Genomic DNA, 27516 nt, shown 5'->3' on the forward strand with positions numbered 1-27516 from the left:
TCAGCAAGGAAGAAGCCACTTTTCCAAAACCACCATAAAAAAGCCAGACTACAGTTTGCAAGTGCACATGGGGACAAAGATATTACTTTTTGGAGAAATGTCCTCTGGTCTAATGAAACAAAAACTGAACTGTTTGGCCATAATGACCATTGTTATGTTTGGAGGAAAAGGGTGAGGCTTGCAAGCTGAAGAACACCATCCCAACCTTGAAGCATGGGTTGGCAGAATCATGTTGTGGGGGTGCTTTGCTGCAGGAGGGACTGGTGCACTTCACAAAATAGATGGCATCATGAGGAAGGAAAATTATGTGTAAATACTGAAGCAACATCTCAAGACATCAGCCATGAAGTTTAAGCTTGGTCGCAAATGGGTCTTCCAAATGGACAATTACCCCAAGCATACCTCCAAAGTTCTGGCAAAATGGCTTAAGGACAACAAAGTCAAGGTATTGGAGTGTCCGTCACAAAGCTCTGACCTCAATCCAATATAAAATTTGTGGGTAGAATTGAAAAAGCGTGTGCGAGTAAGGAGGCCTACAAACCTGACTCAGTTAAACCAGTTCTGTCTAGAGGAATGAGCCAACATTCCAGCAACTTATTGTGAGAAGCTTGTGGAAGGCTACCCAAAATGTTTGACCCAAGTTAAACAATTTAAAGGCAATGCTACCAAATACTAACAAAGTGTATGTAAACTTTTGACCCATTGGAAATGTGATGAAATAAATAAAAGCTGAAATAAATCATTCTCTCTACTATTATTCTGACATTTCACATTCTTAAAATAAAGTAGAGATCCTGACTGACCTAAGACAGGGAATATTTCTACGATTAAATGTCAGGAATTGTGAAAAACTGAGTTTAAATGTATTTGGCTAAGGTGTAAACTATATATATATATATATATATATATATATATATATATATATATATATATATATATATATATATACACACACTGTATATATACACCGATCAGCCACAACATTAAAACCACCAGCCTAATATTGTGTAGGTTCCCCTTGTGCTGCCAAAACAGCACCAACCTGCATCTCAGAATAGCAGACGGAGATGCTATTCTTCTCACCACAATTGTACAGAGCGCTTATCTGAGTTACCATAGACTTTGTCCGTTCGAACCAGTCTGGCCATTCTCTGTTGACCTCTCTCATCAACAAGGCGTTTCCGTCCGCAGAACTGCCATTCACTGGATGTTTTTTGTTTTTGCACTTTTCAGAGTAAATTCTGGAGACTGTTGTGCATGAGATCAGGAGATCAGCAGTTACAGAAATACTCAAACCAGCCCATCTGACATCAACAATCATTCCACGGTCCAAATCACTGAAATCACATTTTTCCCCATTCTGATGGTTGATGTGAACATTAACTGACGCTCCTGACCCGTATCTGCGTGATTTTATACACTGCACTGCTGCCAAACGATTGGCTGATTAGATAATCGCATGGATGATTGTTGGTGCCAGATGGGCTGGTTTGAATATTTCTGTAACTGATGATCTCCTGGGATTTTGACACACAACAGTCTCTAGAATTTAATCCGAATGTTGCCAAAAGCAAAAAACATCCAGTGAGCGGCAGTTCTGAGGATGGAAATGCCTTGTTGAGGAGAGACTGATGTCCTTTATCAAGGGCCTCAATGATGTCATTCACGACCTTCATAGCAGCTGTAGTGGTACTGAGTTTTTTCCTGAAACCTGACTGGTTAACAGATAAAATATTATTTTCAGATAAATACAAAGACGATTGTTCACTGATAAGAGTTTCTAAAACCTTTGAAAGAACACAGAGTTTAGAAATGGGTTTATAGTTATCCAATTTAGAAGGATCACCACCTTTTACAAAGGAATAACAAAGGCAGATTTCCACATCTTTGGAATTTCATTTGAATATAAGGAAAGATTAAAGATACATGTTAATGGAGGAGAAATAAAGTCAGCTGCAAATTTTATAAATAAAGGTTCTAATTGATCTGGACCAGCTAACTTATTTGTATCTAGTAATTTGAGAGCTGTTTGAACCTCATGGATGGTAAACTGTCAAAAACTAAAATTAAGATTCATTAGACATCTCTCTCCATAGTCAATATCTGATTTCATATCAGTGATTTTAAGTGCCTGAAATAGAGATCCAGCATCAGCAAAGTGCTTATTAAAACAATCAAGCATTTGAGCCTTATGCGAAATTTTGTTGAGGTTGTTAATTATACATGGTGGAAGCATTGTAGTCTTTTTCCAAAATGTCATTGGTTTATTTCAATTCAATGTTGTTTCAGTAATGAAAAATTCAGCTTTAGCTCTTCTAATTGCTACTGTACGTTTATTTCGTAATTGTCTAAAATAGAGCCAATCTGATTGAAGATCAGAGCGCCTAGCCCTGGCCCATGCAACATCACGCTCATAAGGCAAATTAGATAATGTGGATGAGAACCAGGGATTGTCCCGACCTTTAACTCTATATTTTTTAAATGGAGCATGCTTATTGATAATGGTAGTAAACCCATCATAAAAAAATTCCCAGGCACACTCAACATCTGGGATCAGAAATGTCTTATCCCAATCAAACCGAGCAACATCATGAAAAAAGTCTTGTTCACTAAATTGAGACATGCATCATCTAAAGATAAAAGTCTAAAGTTTTATTTTGGGTAACTTTGCATTTCTAACTGTAGCGATAGCACAATGGTCACTAATATCATGTGCATAAACAGATGCTATTGAGTAATTGTGTGGAGCATTTGTAAAAATAAGATCAATAAGTGGTGATTTTTCTGGATTTTTTAAGTTTAGTAGGTGTATCTACTAATTGCGAAATATTAAAGGTGTCACAGAATAATTTAATTTCATCAGACAATGGCTGCAGCCAGTTCCAGTAAAAATTACCAATTAAAACGAGTTCCTTAAAGTTTAGTGATGACAAAAGACCCATTAAAGTTGAAAAAGCATCGCTAGTTGCTGATGGAGGTCTATAACATCCTGCTATAGTAAGTTTTAAATTCTTTGAGAAAACTACACTAAGTGCAAGAAGTTCAAATTGAGATCGATTTGGATAACAGCAAAGTATCTATTTATCTATTTTTTATATAAATGGCTATCCCACCTCCTCTTTTTGGGCGATCAGTCCTAAATACATTATAACCATCAATATTAATGTCTCTCTCTAAAACCGAGTTATTAAGCCAAGACTCGGAAATTACCTAAACATCAGTATCAGAATTTTTTACCCATATACGCACCATATCCATTTTAGAAAGCAAACTTCGTACATTAAGATGAATAAAACCTAAACCAGATCTAAACTTAAAATCTGTAGGATTAGGGAAAGAAGTGGTAATGTTTTGGGACCGGGATTAGGTGATACGTTCCCAGATATCAATAACAAATGTATTATCATGCTTCTTTGTATAGTTGATTTAACAGGTGAATCCTTATTCACATGCATTGTACAGTGAGGAGGACAATTTATGATGGTATAATTGTCAGCCTTGATTAATACATACTTCTGAAGATCCACAAACACATAATTCAACATATGCGAACTCAGATAGTGTCTCTCAGAAGAGAAAAGATGAGTATACATCCTGTTTGATGTCCCATTGTTCCAACACACAATTACCAGTATATAATTATTCGAAGATGTAGAAGGGTACTTGCCGGAATTGGAGTTTGTTTGATTGTTGGACAGGACGAATAATAAAGTTAACAGAATTGTTTGTCCAACTCGCCCGTGCTGCATTGTTCTTTTGAAACCACAAGGTCCACAGACTGCAATCCACTGAACTTGATTCAGCTGGCCAGGCCAACAATGAAAACCTGAAGTCAGGTTCCAAACAGCTCCAGGCCACGATCCAGTCGGCTACGCGTACCCGAACAAAGCTGAAACATCCTGACGATAACGTCAATGTCTATCGCTCATCTAGGCAGTTGTACATATACACACTGGCTGCCAAAAGTTTGGAATAATGTACAAATTTTGCAGTTTCGGAAGGAAATTGGTACTTTAATTCACCAAAGGGTCATTCAGCTGATCACAAAGTATAGTCAGGACATTACTGATGTAAAAAACAGCTCCATCACTATTTGAAAAAAGTCATTTTTGATCAAATCTAGACAGGCCCCATTTCCAGAAGCCATCACTCCAACACCTTATCCTTGAGTAATCATGTTAAATTGTTAATTTAGTACTAGAAAATCACATGCCTTATCAAACAGAGTTGAAAGCTATTTGGTTCGTTAAATAAAGATTAACATTGTCTTTGTGTTTGTTTTTGAGTTGCCACAGTATGCAATAGACTGGCATGTCTTAAGTTCAACATTAGGTCAAAAGTGGCAAAAAAGAAACGGCTTGCTCTAGAAACTCATCAGTCAATCATTGTTTTGAGGAATGAAGGCTATACAATGCTTGAAATTGCCAAAAAAACTGAAGATTTTATACAAAGATGTACACTACAGTCTTCAAAGACAAAGGACAACTGGCTCTAACAAAGACAGAAAGAGATGTGGAAGGCCAGATGTACAACTAAACAAGAGGATAATTACATCAGAGTCTCCAGTTTGAGAAATAGACACCTCACATGTCCTTAGCTGACAGCTTCATTGAATTCTACCCGCTCAACACCAGTTTCATGTACAACACTAAAGAGAAGACTCGGGGGTGCAGGCCTTATGGGAAGAATTGCAAAGAAAAAGCCACTTTTGAAACAGAAAAACAAAAAGAAAAGGTTAGAGTGGACAAAGAAACACAGACATTAGACAACAGATAAATGGAAAAGAGTGTTATGGATCTTAACACCATTGAGCATTTGTGGGATCAGCTAGACTGTAAGGTGCATGAGAAGTGCCCGACAAGACAGCCACATCTATGGCAAGGGCTAGAGGAAGCATGGGGTGAAATGTCATCTGAGTATCTGGACAAACTGACAGCAGGAATGCCAAGGATCTGCAAAGCTGTCACTGCTGCACATGGAGGATTTTTTGATGAGAACTCTTTGAAGTATGCAGGTATTTATCACTTAATGGGGACCAAATGTCCCCATAAGGATAGTAAAACCCGACATTTTTGACTTTGTGGGGACATTTTGTCGGTCCCCATGAGGAAAACAGCTTATAAATCACACTAAACTTTATTTTTTTTTTTTTGAAAATGTAAAAATGCAAAAAGGTTTCTGTGAGGGTTAGGTTTAGGGGTAGGGTTAGGGTAAGGGTTAGGCGATAGAATCTATAGTTTGTATAATATAAAAACCATTATGTCTATGGAAAGTCCCCATAAAACATGGAAACCAGTGTTTGTAGTTAACTTTTTTTCAAATTGTAGTAGTAATTTTTCACATTATTAATGTCCTGACTATACATTGTGATCAGCTGAATGCCACTTTAGTGAATAAAAGTACCAATTTCTTTCCATAAGAGCAAAATCTGTACATTATTCCAAACTTTTGGCCACCAGTATATGTTATATATATATATATATATATATATATATGTGTGTGTGTGTGTGTGTGTGTGTGTGTGTGTGTGTGTGTGTGTGTTTTCTTATTGAAAACAAACTGAGATTTTAGGCAGAATATTTACACTGCTCTTTCCCTTACAATGAGAATTAAGGGAGTAATTGAATCTGTGGCTGTCAAGCTCCAAAAATGACCAAAACAATTTACCATAAAAATAGGCCATACGACTTTTGCGCTTTTTATTAAGTCTTCTTAAAGCAATAGCTTTGTGTGATGAAATGAAAAATGTAATATTCTGAAATGTACTAAATATAAATATTCACAAAAAAAAAAAAAAAAGAAAAAGAAAAAAAGATGTCTATCTCCATTGGTTCTCACGTTTCCCATGAGTGACTGCGATGTGGAAGTTTCAATATGCGGAAGTGCGAATGAAATTTGACTGACGAGTGAATGAAGATTTAAATTCAGCCTGTTTCTCAGACAAAAGCTATTGAATGTCTTTAGAATACTTGGAATATAGTGCACGATACTTTTATCTGTGTTTTCTTGTCACTATTGAAGTGTAGATCCCCATTCACTTTTATTGTATGGGAAAGAGCAGCATCAACATTTTTACCATTTCTGTTCTTGAGTTCTATGGAGGAAAGAAAGTCAAACAAGTTTAAATTTACATGGGTGAGTAAATCATGACAACATTTTCATTTTGAAGGTACTATTCTTTTAATCCTGATTGAGTATTGCCATAAAGTCAGTTTTGACTACTTGGTATGTTTTTTCCAGGATTCTCCTCTTAAAGCAGTGCAGATGTTGTGGGTCAACCTGATCATGGACACGTTTGCATCCCTGGCTTTGGCCACTGAACCGCCCACTGAATCTCTGTTGATGAGGAAACCCTACGGCAGAAATAAACCCCTGATCTCCAGTACCATGACCAAGAACATCCTGGGCCATGGCGTCTACCAGCTCACCATTATCTTCACTTTGCTGTTTGTGGGTAAGTCACCATAAATGTAGGTGTAATGTACAATGCATTTTGGGCCAAATTAACATTTAGGGCTGAATTCAGTAAGAATGAATTGCACCCACTGATAGCATTGTTAAATTGTGCATACTGTCTTCATTGTTTTAGCACCCTGATTTACTAAAGGAATTATGTACTGTGTATCAGGTAACAGCACAAACACGGCCAAAAAAATGGTGCTGAACAAAAATGAATATTGAAAATGAAAATTCTGTCATAATTCACACCCTCATGTTGCATGACTTTACTTCTAATGCAGAAAACAAAAGGTGTTGTAATGAAGAGTCTTCTGTCTTCTCAGTACAATTGTAGTGGGTAGAGCCTTACTTTAAAGCTTAAAAAGCAACCAAAAGTCTCATGAAAGTAGTCCACGCAACCATATTCCAAGTCTTCTGAAGGCATACGTACATGTGGTTTTGGTGAGAAACAACCTGGAATTCAAGGGATGTTTCAGTGAAAATCTTGACTATGAAAGCCATGAGAGAAGCTCATAAAAGTGATAACCTACAGTTGTTACCTTAAAGATCTATTTCTGCCTGATCTTATCAATAAAATTGGTTTTGCTGACTTATTACCAGATTACCACGTTACCATATGTTACCACATGAAGCCCATTTTTTATAATTTTTTTTATTTTTGTGTGTGTGTGTGTGTGTGTGTGTGTGTGTGTGCACGCTTGTTCACGTGAGAACTTGTGCTGTTTAGCACTAAAAATAATGCAAGTCCTGCAACAGTGCAACTCTTTAGTGAATTTGGCCCTGACAACACTTGATGAATCTATTGAAACCTTACAAAAGTTCTCTATCTGTCACTCACTCGACGTTGTGTCGATGTAGTGACACTAGGGGTCACTCTTGGGAGCCCAAGACACCTCTGGTCTTTGATAAAAGGCCAATTAAAATTGGCGAGTGGTATTTGCATGCCACTCCCCCGGACATATGGGTATAAAAGGAGCTGGTATGCAACCACTCATTCAGATTTTCTCTTCGGAGCTGAACGGTCATGCTCACTGAGCTGAATTCTCACGACTGTCATTCACCTCTGCTGGATCTGACGGCACATTTCAGCGGTTTCTCCCTCCTCTGCACTGGTGCACTGCAGAGAATGCCCCTAAGCGAGTATATTTTCCTGAAAGAGTATATTTCTCTAAAAGAGGAACGTCTTTTTAAAGATGCGTCTTTTTAAAGATGCCTTTCCGATTGTGTGTTATTCCTGGTTGCGGTCGTTACCTATCAACTTCAGACGGTCACGATTGCTGTCTTTCGTGTCTGGGCGCGACCCACATGGAGGCAGCATTCGTGGATGGTTCATGTTCTCACTGCGAGAACATGAACCATCGACGAATGCTGCGGCTCCTCGCCTCAATCCTTCTACCTACGGGTTTGAGGCCAGCGCAGCTAGCGTTGGGGGCGATTTGGGGACGCCAATAGGACCGCCTCCACCGGGTATCCCCCCGCGGACCTCCCATTCCCCAGCACACTCGTCTGCACCGATCGGGCTTCTGGATGAGTCTGCTGGCTCGTCTCATGGCGAGTTTGACCTCTTGTTCGGAGCCTGCGAAGCTGATGAGCTCTCGAGCGCAGCATCGGAGAGCGGGCTTGTCCAGTCGGACGCAGAAGCCTCAGCTGGGCTCCCCCCTCCGAGGACGAGTCACAGTCACAGGCTGATGCAGAGATGATGGACATGCTTTCCCGGGCGGCCGCGAGCATCAGGCTAGAGTGGAACCCTCTAGTGGTCTCGAGACTCTGCACTGGACAAGAGTCATGAGATGTTTATTGTAATTCATGTATGATCTTAACTTCTGCCTCCTGTTCCCTTTATGGTCCAGGTGAGCAGATCTTTGACATTGACAGTGGCAGAAACGCTCCACTGCATTCTCCTCCTTCTGAGCACTACACTATCATCTTCAACACCTTTGTCATGATGCAGCTCTTCAATGAGATCAATGCCCGCAAGATCCATGGAGAGAGAAACGTGTTTGATGGCATCTTCAGAAACCCCATCTTCTGTTCCATTGTTCTTGGAACTTTCGCCATTCAGGTACAAGCAGAATTCATGAGAACAACGCATTTAGCTGTATTGGAAAGTATGGGAAAAGAGAAGAGAAACTTTAACTGTTCTCTGTAATTTGTCCATTTATTACGAAACAATAGTAGTATACAGAACATTGTTGTGATCATCTCTGATTCATTTCAAAGTGAAAATGTTGCTAATATCAAACCTTATGGTAGTTCAGTTGTGGGGCATGTTTTGTCTCATGTCTCAATAATCAGTAAAATCCTCAGAAAATCCTCACAATTCCATTTTTACATTTCTTTCTAAATGTTTTAGATTGTGATTGTTCAGTTTGGAGGGAAACCATTCAGTTGTTCTCCTCTGGACCTGGAGAAGTGGATGTGGTGTGTGTTCCTGGGGCTTGGTGAACTGGTCTGGGGACAGGTAATACAAATCACAAACAATACAAAGGGCTTGTTTGGAAATTAAGTTCTGAAATATTTTTATGCTGCATTCCATTTACATTTGGATGTTGGATATCCCTATTTGATTTCTCTGAATTTAGACCATAAATGTGTTCCATTGCCCAATGCTAAGAAATTGACCTATAAGGAAACAAATGACACTGTTACAATTAAATAAATATTTTGGGTTTAATACAAGTTAAGCTCAGTCGACAGCATTTGTGGCATAATGATTACCACAAAAAATATCTTTGACTCTTCCCTCCTTTTCTTTAAAAAAAGCTAAAATGTAGGTTACAGTGAGGCACTTACTATAAGTGAATGGGGCAAATTTTTGGAGGGTTTGAAGGCAGAAATGTGAAGCTTATTGTAGAAGGTTCGTTGTCTGGGCAATGAAGGAGTCAGGAGGCAGCGAACTGTCAATGTGAGTATTTTTTATTACTCTTCAGCGTTGTTGCACAAAAAGGCACTCAGTGGCCAAGTAGTCACACCCACAAACGAGTAAAGGTTTCTACCGAGCACACACAGGTACAGTCTCTCTCTCTGGTCTCTCTCTGTCACTCTGACGCCTTGTGCTTTTTTATGTCTCCCTCCACCATCACTACAACAAGAAACAAGTGTTAGAGATAATGACAACCCAGGTGACGAGCCTTTACCGCTCTCTCTCTCCCGCAGGCAGACACACGACCACGCCCCCATCACCACATATCCTCACCGTCCAACTCAGGCCAGGGCAACATCCAACCTGTCAACTCCCCCCCCCTCCCCCAATCCCCTCCTCGCACCCCAATTTCTGGAGAGAATGTCAGCCACATAAATCTGCGCTCCTGGTCTGTGGATCACCTCACATTTGAACGGCTGAAGTGCTAGGTACCAATGGGTGCATTGGGATCCTTCATGCGGTGGAGCCACTGGAGTGGGTTGTGATCTGGACAGAGGGTGAAGGTAGTAGTAGGTAGTAGTGGAGAGTGAGAACAGCCCACTTAATCACCAGACACCCCTTTTCCACGGTGCTGTAATTAGTCTCTCTCAGCGAGAGCTTATGAGTAATGTACAGCACCGTTCGCTCCTCCCCCTCCACCTCCAGCAAGAGCACTGCCCCCAGCCCTCTGTCAGATGCATCCATCTGCAAAATAAAGAGAGAAATTAGGAGCATATAAAAGCGGCCCCCCACAAAGCGCAGATTTTATTTTTAGGAAAGACTGTTGACACGACTCTGTCCACTGGACCGGATCGGGGGCCTCCTTTCTAATAAGATCAATCAGCGGGCTGGTGACGTCAGAGTAACTAGGCACAAACCTTCGATAGTAGCCAGCCAGCCCCAGAAACTGTCTCACCTCCTTTTTGGTCTTGAGCCTCGGACAGGCCATGATCGCTGCAGTTTTGTTAACCTGGGGTTGCACCTGCCCATAGCCCAAGTAGAACCCCATATACCAAACTTCCACCTGCCCAATTGTACACTTCTTCAGGTTGGCCGTGAGCCACGCCCGTTGCAGCGACCTCAGCCAGTCATTACTATAGATAATAATATCATCTAAATATGCGGCGGCATATGCTGTATGGGGTCTGAGAATTTTGTCCATGAGACACTGAAACGTGGCTGGGGCCCTGAACAAACCGAACGGAAGGGTCACATATTGGTGTATGCCGAACGGTGTGGAAAAAGCTGTTTTTTCTCAGGAGATTGGAGTTAAAGGGATCTGCCAATAACCCTTTGTTAAGTCCAGTGTCGAATAAAATTGAGGCGCGCCCAACCCATCGAGCAATTTGTTAATCCGAGGCATTTGGTATGCATCAAATTTGGACATCGCATTCACTTTGCAGTAGTCTACATAGAACCGGACCGTCCCATCGCTCTAAGGTACCAGAACCACCGGGCTGGCCCTATTGCTGTGTAACTTTTCTATTACGCCCATATCAAGCATCTTGCATCGATCCGTTCTAATGGCCCGAAGATGTCTATGCCAATTATCTCGTAGGGGACCTCGATCAGCGGCAGAGGCCTCAATGGCGCTTTTGGGGTGGCCGGTGGATCAACCAACTGACATTCACAGCATGCTGCACACCACTTGCGTTCGACCCTGTGAATGCCCGACCAAAAAAAAAAAAAAAAAAAAAAAAAAAAAAAAAAAAAAGGGCCATTATTCGGTTCAGCATTTTCTTGTGACCTAAATGGCCAGCCAATGGACTATAGTGAGCCACCTGGAAGAGGGTTTCCCGATGGCTCTTCGTACTAATAACTGGGTTTAATTCTCTTTTGTTTGAGTGTTCTGCGTCACTCGATACAACCGAATTTTAATAATCAAAAAATATGGGTATGTGAATGTGATGAAGTTAGGCTGGAGCTGTTGACCATTGATGACTCTCACTTGGTCAAACACGTGTTTGAGGGACTCGTCACGTGATTGCTCCAGAGGGAAACCCCCCCAGGGAACCCCCTGAGGATGGGAATTCCCTCTCTTGCATCATCTTGACACGGAGCAGATGTAGACTGCCCTGGCACCGCCTCTCCAGCCATAGCATCGCACGTCACACACCGAGATAACATTTTACAGGACCCATCCACACATATTTCCCTTAATAAATTCTTAAAAAACACGTGCACACACACATACAGTGCTGCGTGCGTCTCTCTCTCTTTCTCTGTCTGGCATCTCCAGCTTCTCCTTATCTCTCTCTCCTGCTGATTGGGGCAACTCAGCACCAGGCGTGCATCCTCACGGCCTGGCCATGCCCTCCTCCTCGTCACATTTACATAGAAAAGGTTAGTAAGTGATTTTATCACACTAAAATCATGTTAACAAACTTATTGTTTACGTCTTCTGGCCATTTTTAAACAGTATTTTAACGTTTACGGATTGGCCCCATTCACTTCCATTGAATGTAACTAATGCAACCCAGATTTTTGCTTTTTTTAAAGAAAAGGAGGGGCAAGTCAAAATAAATTTTTGTAGTTATCAAGATTATGCCACAAATGCTGCCGATTGAGCTTAACTTATATTGAACCCGTAATATTCTTTTAAACGTTACCATTTAATGTACTAATTAATGTTTTCATTAGTTGTCACACTAGACTTTGTGCTCCATTCAGTTATTCAGCACCTCTCAGTGCACGTGTGTGAGAGCACGAAACATACTGCGGCATTAGGTCAACAAACACTCCATTATTCGACCAAAATGCAAACTTATAATATAAGTCTATAACTTGTATAATTTGTAAGGATGTCCATACAGATCCTCTGTACAGCTGAATTGCAAGGGTTTTTCGTGAATGATGAATGTCTGATGAATTTTGTGAATGCCTATCCTTAATGCTACTTTAATGGCTCTGTGATGAAGTGAAGCAGGAAGTTCAGCACTTGTTGCATAAAGCACCATTGAAGACCAAGAGAAAAAAGTAATGGGTTTTAAATCACAATACATTAACCTTAGTCATCATGATGGCGCCGTGGATGGCCGCCTTATTGTGGAGTGCTCCTATTCTTTTGTTGTTTTTGTTTGTTTGTCCTGTGTTTAGTCATCTTTTTCCAGTCAGTTTTACCAGGGACGAACTGCTGAACATTCGGCAGCATATACCAGACAATCTTTTCCCTGTTTTTGAATATTCTGACGCTTTGCTGGACATTTTAGTCAGAGGTGCAGCTCTACTGTTCAAGAGATGCAGGCGAGGGAGACGAGCCGGCGTGCTGGTCAAGCTCCGTCGGCACGGCTTTCGAACAGCACTGCCGAGCGTTCATCTAGCGAATCTCCACTCTCTTCCTAAAAATACAGATGAACTACATCTCCTCACCCGTACAAGGAGGACTTTTCAAACTCTGCTGCCTTATACTTCACAGAAACCTGGCTGAGTGAAGCCATTCCGGACAGCGCGTTACATCTGTCGGGCTTTCAGCTGTTCAGAGCGGATTGCACCACGGATTGCAACATTTTCAGAGCGGAGTTAACAGGGAAAACGAGAGGCAGTGGAACATGCTTTTACATCAATGAAAGTTGGTGTACAGATGTAACAACTTTAAAGAAGATGTGCCGTCCTAATTTGGAAGCGCTTTTTATTAACTGTAAGCCGTTCTACTCCCCGCTGGAGTTTTCTTCGTTTATTCTGGTGTGTATATTGCGCCAAACGTGTGTGTGAATGCAGAGCTGCAACAGCTGGCTGATCAAATCACAGACAAGGAACAACAATACCCAGACTCAGTTATTATTATTCTCAGGGATTTTAACAAAGCAAATCTCACACGTGAACTGCCCAAATACAAACAGCACATTACATGCCCCACCAGAGACAGAAATATACTGGATCACTGCTACACAACAATAAAGGATGTATATCGCTCTGTCCCTAGAGCAGCTTTGGGACTCTCTGATCACTGTCTGGTTCATCTTCTTCCAACCTACAGACAGAAACTAAAATCTGCTAAGCCTGTAGTAAGGACTGTAAAGAATGGACCAATGAAGCAGAGCTGGAACTACAAGCCTGCATTGATTGCACTGATTGGAATGTTTTTGAGGCTGCAGCCACCGACCTGGCAAGCTCTCAGATACTGTTACATCATATATCAGTTTCTGTGAGGATATATGCATTCCTACTAGAACTTATTTAACGTTCAACAACGACCAACCATGGTTTACAGCAGAACTCAGGCAGCTTTGTCAGGCCAAAGAGGATGCTTACAGAGGTGGGGATAAAGTCTTGTACAATCAGGCCAGGAACACACTGAATAAGGAAATCAGAGTGGCTAAAAGAAGATACACTGAGAAGCTGAAAAACAAGTTTTCAGCTATCGACCCTGCATCAGTGTGGAGTGGCGTGAAACAACTTACGAATTACAGGACTCCTACCCCCATCCGACCTGAATGAGTTCTAATGTAGATTTGAAAGGCCCAGTCTCACACCCTACACCCGCCCTGACCATCACTTCACACAAACACCAACGCCTCCTGCAACCCTCCTCCACCTCCCTCCTGCTACTCAACCTGCACTTAAGATCTGTGAAGAGGAGGTGTGCCATGTCTTTCGGAAACAAAAGACTAGGAAAGCTTCAGGCCCAGATGGTGTTTCACCCACGTGTCTTAGATCCTGTGCTAACCAGCTGGCCCCCATCTTCAACCAGATCTTCAATAGATCCCATGCAGCTTCAAACGCTCAATCATCATTCCTGTCCCAAAGAAACCAAAAATTAAAGGACATAATGACTACAGACCTGTCACCCTGACGTCTGTAGTCATGAAATCATTTGAGAGACTGGTGTTGGCCCACCTGAAAGACATCACTGGACCCTTTCTAGATCCCCTTCAATTTGATTATCGAGCAAACAGGTCTGTGGATGATGCAGTCAACATGGGATTGCATCATATCCTGCAACATCTGGACAGACCAGGGACATATGCAAGGATCCATTTTGTGGACTTCAGTTCAGCTTTCAACACCATCATCCCAGCTATACTCCAGACTAAAATACACCAGGTCTCTGTTCCCACGTCTGTCTGTCAGTGGATTACCAGTTTTGTGGTTATCAGCTTGTGAGACAGGGGAAATTCACTTCCAGCACCTGTACAATCAGCACTGCTGCCTCCCAGGGATGTGTGCTCTCCCCACTACTCTTCTCCCTCTACACCAATGACTGCATCGCCAAGGACCCCTCTGTCAAGCTCCTGAAGTTTGCAGACGACACCACTGTCATCTGCCTCACCTGAGATGACGATGAGTCTGGATACAGAAGGGAGGTTAAACAGCTGGCTGTCTGGTGTAGTCAAAACAACCTGGAGTTGAACATGCTCAAAATGGTGGAGATGATTGTGGACTTTAGGAGGTACACATAAACACTGTCCCCCCTCACCATTCTAAACAGCACTGTGGCAGCAGTGGAGTCATTCAGGTTCCTGGGCACTACCATCTCACAGGACCTTAAGTGGGAGACCCACATTGACTCCATTGTGAAAAAGGCCCAGCAGAGGTTGTACTTACTTCGCCAGTAGAGGAAATTCAATCTGCCATAGGTGCTGCTGATCCAGTTCTACTCAGCAGTCATTGAGTCTGTCCTCTGCACTTCAATAACTGTCTGTTTTGGTTTAGCTACGAAATCGGATATCAGAAGACTACAAAGGACAGTTCGGACTGCTGAGAGGATTATTGGTTGCCCCCTGCCCTCCCTTCAAGAACTATACATTTCCAGAGTGAGGAAAAAGGCTGGAAAAATCACTCTGGACCCCACTCACCATGCCCACTACCTTTTAAACTGTTGCCTTCTGGCCAACATTTCAGAGCTCTGAGCATCAGAACCGTCAGGCACAGGAACAGTTTTTTTTTTTCCCTTAGGCTATCCATCTCATGAACAGTTAAAACTGTCCCATTGAGCAATAATTATGTGCAATTCACAGTCTAGTCTTTTTATATTTATCCAACACATCCAACTTCTTCTGCCATTATATTCCCTTGCACTGTATATAATGGATTTGTATTTAGTTTTGCAATACATTTGTGTATGTGTGAATGTATGTATGTTTGTGTCTTTGTGTGTATATATATGTATGTGTATGTATGTATATATGTATGTATTTGTATGTATGTATATATGTATGTATTTGTATGTATGTATATGTATGTATATGTATATATATATATATATATATATATATATATATATATATATATATGTATGATATGTATGTATATGTATATATACTGTCTTATTGTGTATTCTATATATACTTTATTTTCTATTCAATTTTTATTTATTTATTTTTATTCAATTTGTAATTATTTTGTATTATTGTCTATGTCTTGTTGCTGTTTTGTATTGTTGTGCACTGGAAGCTCCTGTCACCAAGACAAATTCCTTGTATGTGTAAGCATACCTGGCAATAAAGGTGATTCTGATTCTTCTGATTAAATGTGCACACAGTAATTTTACCCTCATTAAAAAAAAAGTTTGTCCCCTAAATAAAAAAAATTGTACTGTTGATTTTTTTTTAAAATCATGCAAGCTCACATGAGATGAAGACTTTAGTCATATCAGTATTTTAATAAAAGCTTTTTAATTTTGCATATAGTTGGGCTGCCTAATGGTGGCTCGCATGTAGAGATCACATGACCAGCTGAATATTACTCACCTTATCCCTCTGTTATTGGAGGAATACATGAATAATAAATTACTGTAAATAGAACATTTCTACAATAGCATTGGTAACTGAGAACCTATGTTTTTGTGTGCTAATGCATTCACACCACTAGGTGTAAGAGTAACATTAGAAGAAAAATAAAACACTGATTATAAACAGAGATGATCATTTACCGTATTCTACACACCTGTCTCTGCAGACATTGCTAAACAGGATTTATTATCATGTACTATAGAATCTTTGACTCATTAATGCAATTTATTTGTATTTATAAGTAAATGTTCACCATTTACTTTGTACATCTCCCTGGGCGCCACAACATTCCATCTCAAACTATTGCACTTTACCAAGTAGAAATTTGGAAATGTATTATTGCACTTTACCAAGTAGGAAGTTGGAAATGTATTATTGCACTTTACCAAGTAGGAAGTTGGAAATTCAGAATTTATGAGTTGAAGTTTCCGAGTTGAAAGGAACGCAGCATTATTTCTTTTTGTGCAAAATCATGTTCAATATTCAAAAGTCTATGTCATGCATGTCTTCACTCTTGGTCAGGTTATATCAACAATCCCAAACAGCAGGCTGAGGTTCCTTAGAGGAGCTGGTCAGCTGACGCACAAGGATGAAATGCCTGAGGAGGAGCTGAACGAAGACCAGGAGGAGATCGATCATGGTGAAAGGGAATTACGACGAGGACAGATCCTCTGGTTCAGAGGCTTGAACAGAATCCAGACTCAGGTTAGAACCATCGTCAGTCTTCAGAAGTTTAGACGGCCTGAATTATTGTGCATGAGTTCTACTTTGGAATGGCATCTGTAGGAAGTAGCCATAACTTATGGTTATACATCAGTAATGTGTGTAATTATGTAGTTTGAGATTCAACCATCTGCACAACTGGCACTGTGTTTTACTGACAGATTTAGAACAGTGCGGAGGTTGAACCGCAGCTCAGCTCTACCAAACTGCATTACTGGCAGATATATCAAGCTCCGAATGTAAGACTCTGGTACTATTGCATCAGTCATGGGCTGTTGGTACACCTCTCACTAAGAATGCTTGGATGTGGAATTATAATACATTGGAAAGTTTTTTTGCAATCTACACCATTATGTATTTCCTGTAATTGTCACACTTTGTTTTCTCTGAACCTAAGCATAGCTGAGCCAAACCCATCTGTCACAGGACAAATCATAGTCTAAGACTCAATTTCACTCGTAACTTAATTTTGACAAACTGTGTAGTCTACATTTTGCCCTGGTAAACGCATAATTGTTTATCCCACTTAAATATACCTGTTGCAATATGATAAAAGGGAGTAAAATAAATAAAATAACACACTGCCTCTCATGGCTTATTGCTGAAATACAATTATGGGTTCAGTAAATTTTGGAAACCACAACACTGCCGAGTTGAGTTTATAAAATCAATATGACCAGCTTTTGTGAAGTCTTTAGAATGTCTAAAAGTGTAATGCACCACATGTGATATTAACTACATGTATGTAACAACTGCTTCATTTTCACAGTGGCATGCAAATAAAAGTGAATTGCCTGCTCTTTGTCATGTGATATGATAACAGAGCTCTCCTAGGTGTTATGGTCCAGTCCTTCGGTGAGGTTCTTGAAGGTTTCTGGGATTTCATCCATGCATCGTCATGACTGCAGTAAAGTCTGCAGCATCAAGGAGGACTTTGCTGAAAGCATCAAAGTCTCAGAGTTAATTTAAGATCAAGTGTTTTAATGTGTGATGAAGGCCTGTCATAGTCATGCCTGTCCTTGTGATTAAGCATCGGTCTCATCTGTGAAGCAATGTGCTCCATGTATTTCTCTCCACTCCCTGCAGATCGAGGTAGTGAACACTTTCAAGAGCGGGACTTCCTTTCAGGGGGCTCTAAGACGCCAGTCCTCAACCACCAGCCAGAATCAGGATGTAACCAATGTTTCTAGTCCTAGTCATGTTTCCTTGTCCAATGCCCTTTCCTCTCCTACAAGCACTGCTGCTGCTCCTTCTGGGCGTGAGTGAGAATCTTCTCTGGGTGTTTGTCAGGGATGCCCTATGACCTCAGGCCAGCTGTAATCACAACAATGAGCACTGTCAATCAAAACAGGAAAAACTGCCAGTAAGATTACATAAAAGGTATGCAAAGGTAACTAGATTTTCACATTATCTGAAGATAGTGCAAGTCGTGATTACCTTTGTGAAAATTTGCAGAGTGTTTTAGGGTGTTTCTCTTGCTGTGTCTGAAATCAGCCCCTATCCACTATATAGTGCACTATTTTGGGTGTCGGCCATTTTGTAGTAGTGTTCGAATTCTGAGTGAACTACACGTTTTCCTACATTCGTTCACTCATTCTTACCCACAATGCACTCTGATTTTGAGTGTACATCGGATGTACACTCGACGATGGTTTATTAACCATAATCCACCTCGGGGAGGGCTGACGAGCCAGGAGAGAGAGAGAGAGAGAGAGAGAGAGAGAGCGAGAGACCCAATTTACAGCTTCCTTCATTCCTACAATGTTTTATTTAATGCTGACTGTATTTTTTTACTTTTTGAGAAATATTACTTGATAAAAATGACATAAAAATTATAGTGAGCCAGAATCAGATAATGCTACAGATAAATTTTTAAATGTATAATTTATTTAAATAGATGATGTTATGATGTGGAGTTTTATTATCCCATTTAGCTAAAGAATTCTTTCTTCACTAAATAATTCACTGGGGTGATATTATTGTAATATCTGGAGACTGCAGTACTGCACACAGTGGCAATGATAATTTAGTGGATTATTAAAATATTCAGTTTTCACATGTAGGTTATGATAACTTCAGTGCTGTTTTATGGTCGCATGAGGGCGCTATGTTCCCATGGTTTTCTCATCTCTGCACCCAGAAATACTACCCAGGTTGGATCAGAGTTTAAAGATACTAAAAACATAACAAATACATACAATAATGTACACATTATGTAGTTTATTAAACGTATATAGTTTTAATTAAATAATTATAAACATATATAAAAATGGCAAACATGAATATGTATTGTATTAATATACAATATTATTTAAGAAAAAAAGTATTATTATTATTTTTAAAAGTAATGTAGATATAATATAAAAGTACATGTGTGAAGTCGTTTCTGCGACAGCTCTATCATTCTCTCCGACGCTCGGTGGATACTTCAGCATCCGAATTCCCTCACTCATTTCGTTCACTCCTTCCTTATATAGAGCACTCACTGTCATTCACTGTATAGGGAATAGTGAATGAGTGTATGATTTCGGACACAGCCTGTGTGTTTGCTAAATTGTTGATAGGGTGTTCTGCTCAGGTCCCTCCTTCAGTACAAGTCTATGGGATTTTTTCACCTGTTTTATTGTCCACTTGATAAAAATAATTCTGATTGGTTAGGAATGTAATAGCACACAATATGATGTCTGCAGCACATATGATGTGACAATTTACATGCCAAATTTTAATACAAAAGTGGCATTCATACTCACAGCAACAAAGCGAGTGAAAGTTGTTCAATTTCAACGTTGGGGATTTTCAGCGATTTGAGCAAGTGTTGGCCAAGCGACAAAGTTCAGCCTCTCATACGGAGTGATGTCATGCAGGACAGCAAGGGAAAATAGTTGTGCTCAACTATGACACATTGTAGAGTCTTACTTATTGCATTGAGCTAAGCATTAATAAAAATGGGTAAAACTTTATCAAAAATGGATTGCATTAACTAATGTCAACGAATGGAACCTTATTATAAAGTGTTACCATTAAATATACATTTCTGATTTTGAATACAATGACATATTGCTATATATACTATTACAGATTTGAACTTTATGCAATGAGTGTCCATGCTACCAGAAGTTGAAACACTTACAGTATAAATAAAATAACATACAGTATGAAATAATATACTTAAATACCTTTAACTGTTGAAGCCATTGCCTTATGCCAGCTGCCAACAGTCAAGTGGGAGAAGTCAGAGCTTGTCATGAGTTCTTCCGCCATTACTTCTTGTTTAAATGTTTAGAATATTTAGAACCTTAAATGTGGTGACAAGTCAATAATATCCAACCTCATTGGTTCTTGTGTCATGACATTTGGTCGCAAGATGAGCAAGAACCAGTGAGGTTTGATGTTATTGATGCGCCGTTACATTGTATTTGTGCACTGCGAGTTGATCAAATAATTGGATTTGATTTGAGAGTGAATAACAGCTTACATTTTGGTCTGTTCATCACACAAAATGATGCTGTTTGCTCTGACAAGACCTGGAATACGACGCATGAGTCATATGGATATGTCAAATGGTGAAATTAAGCATTTCTCTTTATTTGTGTTTTCAGATAGCATGCTAACTGGTTAGCATACTAAGCTAATATTATTTATGATTAGCTTGCTAACCAATAAGCCTGCTAAGCTAACATATCCAGTGCTTGTTAGTTTGCATAATTATATCAAAACATTTATTATATTTTATAGGTTAGCTAATATCCCAACCTGACCAAAGTTCCTAGGCTGGTTTTTAGATGTTTTGAACACTTTGGGACAGTTGGTTAGGCTCAAGGGAGACCAGCTGGCCAACCAGTTAAACCAGCTGAACTCCTCTTTGGCCTGACTGGGAGACCAGCTAAACTATTTTAAACCAGCTAAGACTAGTAAACCAACTGAGACTGGTTTAAGCTGTTTTTAACAGCTAAAAAGGGTATGTTTATTATTATTATAGACACCACAACAGAAAGATACACCATTATATTCACTGTGTCATCCACACAAACTATATGAAATATATTATACTATACTATCCACAAGTACTGTTTATTTATGGCTGTATTCACATGATCAGCTACAACAAGAAGATGTTACAAACACTTCTGATCCAGCCTCACAGACAGCTACAACTTGGGATTCAATGGGGTAGAATTTGGCGAGAGGATAGATACTTACATTGGATCTTACCACTTGAAAAATCTTAAACAACTTAAAAGGGCACTTTTCAGCTGGTAGACTAGCTTAAACCAGCTGAGACCAGAGAATCAGCTTAGGCTGGCTTAATTTTAGGAGGGCAGTTTCTTATCATCACATCTATTTGGACATAGCTGATGAGAGTATTTGTCAAAGGGCATCCCTGAAAATTTGCTTTGCTTCTAAATTTCCTCTTATTCTTTATGTCACTGTTTATCAGATCATCTTTTAACCACACTTCCCAGAAGAACATGCATTTCAATGTACCATGTGTTTGTTTTCCCCAGAGTGCTAAGAGCCCTGGACTAAGGGTGCAGCCTACAGCGTGAATTTCAGGTTGTGAGTCCCTCCATTGTCCGTCACAAAATTGATGTGAACTAATATTCTACCAACAAACTCACCAGGCTGGGTAAACATTCAAGTATAGCCAATGGTATCATTCCCCATTCAACTGTAGACTGACATGTTCTGGGCTGCATTATTAAAGTTTTAATTTTCAAACATGCGAGGCGGTGTGAATTTTCTTTTTCTGTTTTTCTCTCCACACAGCTACAGAGACGTGTGAATAGAGTGTCATTTCCTCCCCATAGTCTTGTCTTATTTGTTGTCTGTGTGGTATACTGTAGATCCGAACCCACAGGAGGCCCACAGCGACCCTTTGTGTCTTGTGGCTTTACTCTGTTGGTCATTTCGCTGGCCATCGCAGAATCTCACTGAATGTTAGGACAGTCCTCATCTATGTGATTCGTTCTGACATTTGTTTTCATCTGTCATTCAGATCAGTTTGTGTTGTTGGTTTGAAAGTTTAACCTTCTTTCCTTTTAGTGAATAGCAGATTTGAGTTTGATGGAATTTCAGTTTTATGATTTTGATTATGTTTAGCAAGTCTGTAGTTGGTGTTATCACAGAGGCTCTGTTCCAAACGCTAGTAAGCTAACTCGCTCTTTTACTACTTAGCAGTGTTGGGGAAGCTGCTCCAAAACTGTTGTTTTAGTAGCAACAACAACAAGAGTTAACAAGCAAATATGTTTACTCATTAGCACGTTGCTAAGCTAACAACAGGATACTATTAAGCACAAATAATACATACCACACACAAATATTGTGTGAAAGTCAGTTTTGGATTAGATTAGATTAGTTATGAGTATTCTCTTGAATCTGAAGGCAGCTCACTAGCTGTAGAATGCATTTACAGTTCCTTTAACGGTAAAAAAAATCTGATATGATTTCTAGAAAGGTTGTAGTTGTATTATGATATTCTGATTACATTATTTAAAACTTTTGAAAAGGAATATTAGCTACTCTTGACTATTTGTTTAGTATGATACAGTCAGTCAGTCCAAGTGAGTCAGACAGTTCATTTAGCCAATTCAACAGAAATAATTTAATCTTTTTAAGGTTTTTCATAAACCAGTGCTCTTTAGTGTAGTTTTCGGAACCTGAACAGATGACTTTTCAGCCTATACTTGAGTGTTTACACAGAGACGCATGGAGTTGTTGAAAGAACAGACTTTTGTTTGTTCTCCTTTTTACTTATTCCACAGTCTTTGTGCCTGTGTTCATCTGAACATCTCCACATGGTGTTGTCCCAAGCTGCATGTTGTGTGTTGGTGTTGAGTTGGCTTGGCAAGCTTTTAGTCTGCTTCCATCGTGTTGTGACTCTATGCTCTTGAAGCATAGGAATTCTTACCTCATCTCCTTGTACCAGCCATCCTGTATTACGTATTTGTTGAATTTTGCATTGACTTCATTTATTTTTTCTCAAAACTCATCCTGGATATTAAACTCTAATCTTTTCCTCTTACCAACTTCCCACAAGATGTTTTCAATTTGCATGTGTTTTTCTTTCATTCTATTTTTTTCTGTTGAATTAACAATGCTTGTCTCTAGGTATACAACACATTGGACCATACACTGTATACTGTATTGTGTACTATGTGGTACATAAGAGCATTGCCTATGTTTTCTTATAAAAAAAAAATAATTTTTTTAATTTGATTTTTTTTTTACCTTAAAGCCAAGCACGCACTAATAGACTAAAGCTTGTCGCCCTTTCATGTTTTCTGTATGTAACAATAAGCCCCAGATCATAGCCAACTCGTAGTGTGTGTGCAGCTACTCACAGATGCTACAACAAATTTCAAACTGGTTTGAAATCTGACCGACAAATCTACGAGCGAGTCAGCAGCAATGACTAACAGCCAATAAAACTGTAAGAGTGCGCAAGAAGTGGTCAATTTAGGCATTTGGAAATGATGAAAAATTAAAAATAAACAAGCCACCAAACTGCTGCCCACATCTCCCCAACCACCGTCTCGCTAATATTCTTGGGAGTAGTGCAAAAACAACCACAACCTGTGTGCGAACAGAATTTCAGGATCGTAATTTCAGATGGGGAAGTGAATCATCTTATAGTTGACGCATCTAGTCTGCAATTTTTTATTTATAATGTGCACACCATTACAACAGAAAACAAGATTCGATGTACGCAAGGTGATGACATTTTGTCTTATAGTAGTGTGCTTGGCATAAGTTTGTGTGATCTATCTTTTTAAGTTGTGTTCTTTTCAATGCAATCTCTAATTTCTCAGTGCACGGTAGAATAAGTGAATTACAGATGCTTCCTAAATGTAAACCGATAGACTGCTGACTTTGGTGGATCCATGGCCTTTCCCTTTTCCTGTTTTCCACTATGCTAAAAATGTTCAATATAATATTCCAACGATTTGACATTGCTCTTTTCCTCATGCAGATACGTGTTGTGAACGCATTTCGTAGCTCGCTCTATGAAGGCTTGGAAAAACCAGAATCAAGAACCTCTATCCATAATTTCATGACTCATCCGGAGTTTAGAATAGAGGACTCTACACCCCACATTCCTCTTATAGATGACACTGACATCGATGACGAGGCCGCCAGGAAGAATTCAACCCTCAGTCAACCATCGTCACCCAACAAGAACAACAACGCCATTGATAGCGGTATTAACCTTACGACTGACACAAGTAAATCTGCTGCATCCTCCAGTCCCGGGAGCCCACTTCATAGTCTTGAGACTTCACTTTAGCCACCTTAGGTGGGTGACTATTCAATAGTTATCTTAGAATATCTGTTTAAAAGCGCTACGAAGAGTGCACGCAAATATGGATTGTGTACAGTTGACTGAATGTGGTTGGCCCCATGTTTTTTAATTTTGTGCTGAAGAAACAAGAAAAATGAATGACTGACTTAGGAATGATTGTGGAGTGACTCGAGGAACTATATAACGAACCACGAGTGTAAAAACAAGCCACTCCCACTTCCTGAGGAAACTATGGACTATAATGAAATAATGAGTAATTTAAATCAAATACAGCTATTATTGTCACTCCTGCATGAATGTACATTACCCAGGTTTTTATTTTGAAACCGTTTATTTTAATTGTTTGATTTTAATTTGTGGGACATGCGGTGGACTGGTATTTTAAGACAGCTTATCTGATTCACTATGAGTATTGTGTGTGGCATGTATTTAATTGTATAGATTTATTTGATTATTGATTGAAGTGTATCCAGGTTGCAGGGCTCAACTTGCACAGTAGATCTGCACCTGTCGGAAAAGAGAAACCCATGGAAATTAGAATTTATTAAGCACAGACACACACACACACACACACATACAGAGTTTATCATTATGTGTTGGCATGTTGCCTTGTTCTGCTTCAATGACTAACTACTTTAACTTATTTATGTCCTAAAGAGAATGTAATTTGTTTACAAAATCTGTAGATATGTCCTGGTTTCTTTGTAGGGTTTAAAGCTTCTTTGTAGGGTTCAATACCACACAGCAGACATAGTTGGAACAGCTCAAGTTGTCCTGTAATATACTGTAGGTGTTTTATTACAAATTGTGTGCTGGACTTGCCTGCTGTTTTGTCAAATAATGTAGATATTTTAGAGGATAACAAAAGAAACCAAAATATAGTGGGATATATCATTAATGTGGAATCTTAGTATTACATGATTGTTGGGATCAGCAACTGCTCTGAGCACCCCTGAAAAAATTCAGAACTGATCTGCACACAAAGGTTTTTTTTATAATTCAATGCTTGAACTTGTGGTCAGCCTCAAATGTAAGCAGATATTTCAGGTTGGATTCGAAGACTTTCATTAGAAATACTATATATATATATATATATATATTATTTTCAGTTACGTGTGACCATCAAAGGCTGCGATGGTTTATGTGTTGGAAACATGTAAACTAAGCTATATTTGGCATCTCTGTATGGAAATCAAATCTTGTTATATATTGTGTTGATTCTTCTTTTTTGACATTTGATTTGTAGATTTCTTTTGATTTAAGGAAATTAACCCAGTTCCTATAAGCTGACATCACTTTGAATAACTGATTTACGTAATGTAACAAAACAAAACAAAAAAAGGAATGTTGCTTTTGACTCTTTTATAAAAAAAGAAAAACCCAAACCAACAAAAACAAACAAAAAAACAAAAACAAATCTAAATAAAAAACATGTATGATTCTTTTCTGCACTATCCGGATATGAATGAATTTATGTGGTGTAAATTTAGATGTGCTTCTGTGTTAAAATCAAGCTTGTCTTCCTGAAGTCAGTAAACATACTCTAGCATTTTAACAGAATTCACTAGTCATTAACTATTTATTGTACTCTAAAAGCAAAAGGACAAATGGGGATCTATCAGAAGGCACACTTATAAAGTCACCAACATTCATTAATATTCCTTGCAATTATAACCAATTGGAAACATGAAAAGGTATGATGTAATATGCTTAATGTGCAAGTTCAAACTAATTTTGTATCCAATCAGTTATCATTTTAACACATTTAAAAGCCTCATCTGCCAACATTCTCACTATGTAAACTGACCAAAATGATCACCTCTGACATTTTGAAAGTCAACGTCAGGGTGTTTGTCTTTAAATGTGTGCACTGTAATGACTCTAGATGTGAATTTTATCAGTGTGACTGGCAGATTCAGTTTAATTCAGTTCAGTTCAACACCCTTTTGTTGACGGGCCTAATTACGGATGCTGTTTAAAACATATAACCAATAAAACAAAATTTTGACAGCATTCTAATAATCACAAATAATAATATTTGTTGCAATACATCAGCTTCTATTTACTGTACTTAGCAGCATGCATTTTGTGGAACAAAGAACATATGACGCCATAGGTACTTTTGGCACACTAGCAATTTATGGGTAAATGAAAAGCGTTCATTAATTTTGTTTTTATGAATTTTATAATCTATACAATAATTGTAAATAAAGATCTCAATGTCTTTGTTCATTTAATACTATGCAAAAAGTCAAGCTTTTCTGATTGTTACATCATCTACCCTAGAGTGTGTTGTTGGAATGTTTGTGGTCTCAAAGTCAGTAAAACAACAAAAACAAATTGTGATGTAAATTATTTTCTAGACTGACAAAATTAACTGTGACACTTGCTTCACTGTACATACCACAATTCCAGAGACAAGCGCAAGTGATAAAATTAAATGAAATGAACGGGAAAAAAAAGGAACGACAAAAAAGCACTTAATAAATTCCAGAGGAGCATGAACCAGTGAGCAGTGTGCATGTGTGATGTTTCATATTTGTTACAGACATTTTGAAATCAATTGGTGAGCTCACTTTTCTTTTGGGAGGACATATTGAAGAGCTTTTTAAATTGACTAATTTAAATTTGCTACTTGCTAGTCAGTGGCAGGTGGTATCATCATATCATATTTTTGGTCTGTTTTCTTAAAAGAAAAAAAAGAGAGAAAGAGTAAATTCTAAAAGTTTTTTTTTTTTTTTTTTTGTCAACTTTTAAGAGTACACCAGCATATAGCTAATAGACATGGACAAAAATCCAGAAACCAGAAAATCCAGAAACTCAAAACACAATATTTGGATTTCATGGGTTTTTAAGGGTGCTTTCACACTATCACTTTTGTCATTCTATACATGTAAAGTTTTGGTGGTAAATCCAGAATACAAAATAATACAAACTTTAATACTTCACAACACAATGAAGCTGACTTCTTTTTGAGTTGTTACCTACTGTAGTTCCAGTGGTAAATAGCTGCTGCTTGTACTCACGTTGATGAAGCAATCGGGCCGTGGTCTGGACCCAAATAGTATGATGTGAATGGAGACCAGTGGGAGCAGTGGGAGGGGGAAGGAATCGAACCAAGTGTAAAAAAGCACCCTAAAGGTAAAGTGTGTGTAATTACTTTGCCTCTAGCTGCACCAAACGTAACTGCAAAATAACTGTTTTCAAACAGCTTTCCTGAACACTACCCCCACCTTCCATTGGTCAACAAAAACAGAAAGTCCCATCCCAATGCCATTGGTCGAGCCAGTACTGCTATGTTGGGCTAGCAGGGATGTTCAAACAGAGACATATTTTAATAGCTATCCCACAAATGGCTTACATAAAGTTAGACAAAATAAACAAAATATTAAACTGGGATA

General features: G+C 39.1%; 1 protein-coding gene across 9 annotated transcripts in view; it reads left to right on the plus strand.

Moving 5' to 3' along the window:
- Positions 1-26625, plus strand: part of LOC127425930 (plasma membrane calcium-transporting ATPase 2-like) — a 396733-nt gene extending 370108 nt beyond the window's left edge. For 5 of the 9 annotated variants that reach the window (XM_051672261.1, XM_051672260.1, XM_051672263.1 and 2 more), the window contains 5 exons: positions 6241-6454; positions 8310-8521; positions 8813-8920; positions 16615-16797; positions 23786-26625. In XM_051672261.1, coding sequence (XP_051528221.1) covers positions 6241-6454; positions 8310-8521; positions 8813-8920; positions 16615-16797; positions 23786-24100 — 1032 coding nt within the window. In that variant the 3' untranslated portion in view covers positions 24101-26625. Of the gene's footprint in view, positions 1-6240; positions 6455-8309; positions 8522-8812; positions 8921-16614; positions 16798-17901; positions 18074-21320; positions 21373-23785 lie in introns of all 9 variants that reach the window. The other 4 variants (XM_051672265.1, XM_051672268.1, XM_051672269.1 and 1 more) reach the window with 2 other exon arrangements.
- Positions 26626-27516: the final 891 nt, after the last annotated feature.

Source organism: Myxocyprinus asiaticus, chromosome 35 (assembly GCF_019703515.2).
Source record: "Myxocyprinus asiaticus isolate MX2 ecotype Aquarium Trade chromosome 35, UBuf_Myxa_2, whole genome shotgun sequence".
Classification (NCBI taxonomy): Eukaryota; Metazoa; Chordata; class Actinopteri; order Cypriniformes; family Catostomidae; genus Myxocyprinus; species Myxocyprinus asiaticus.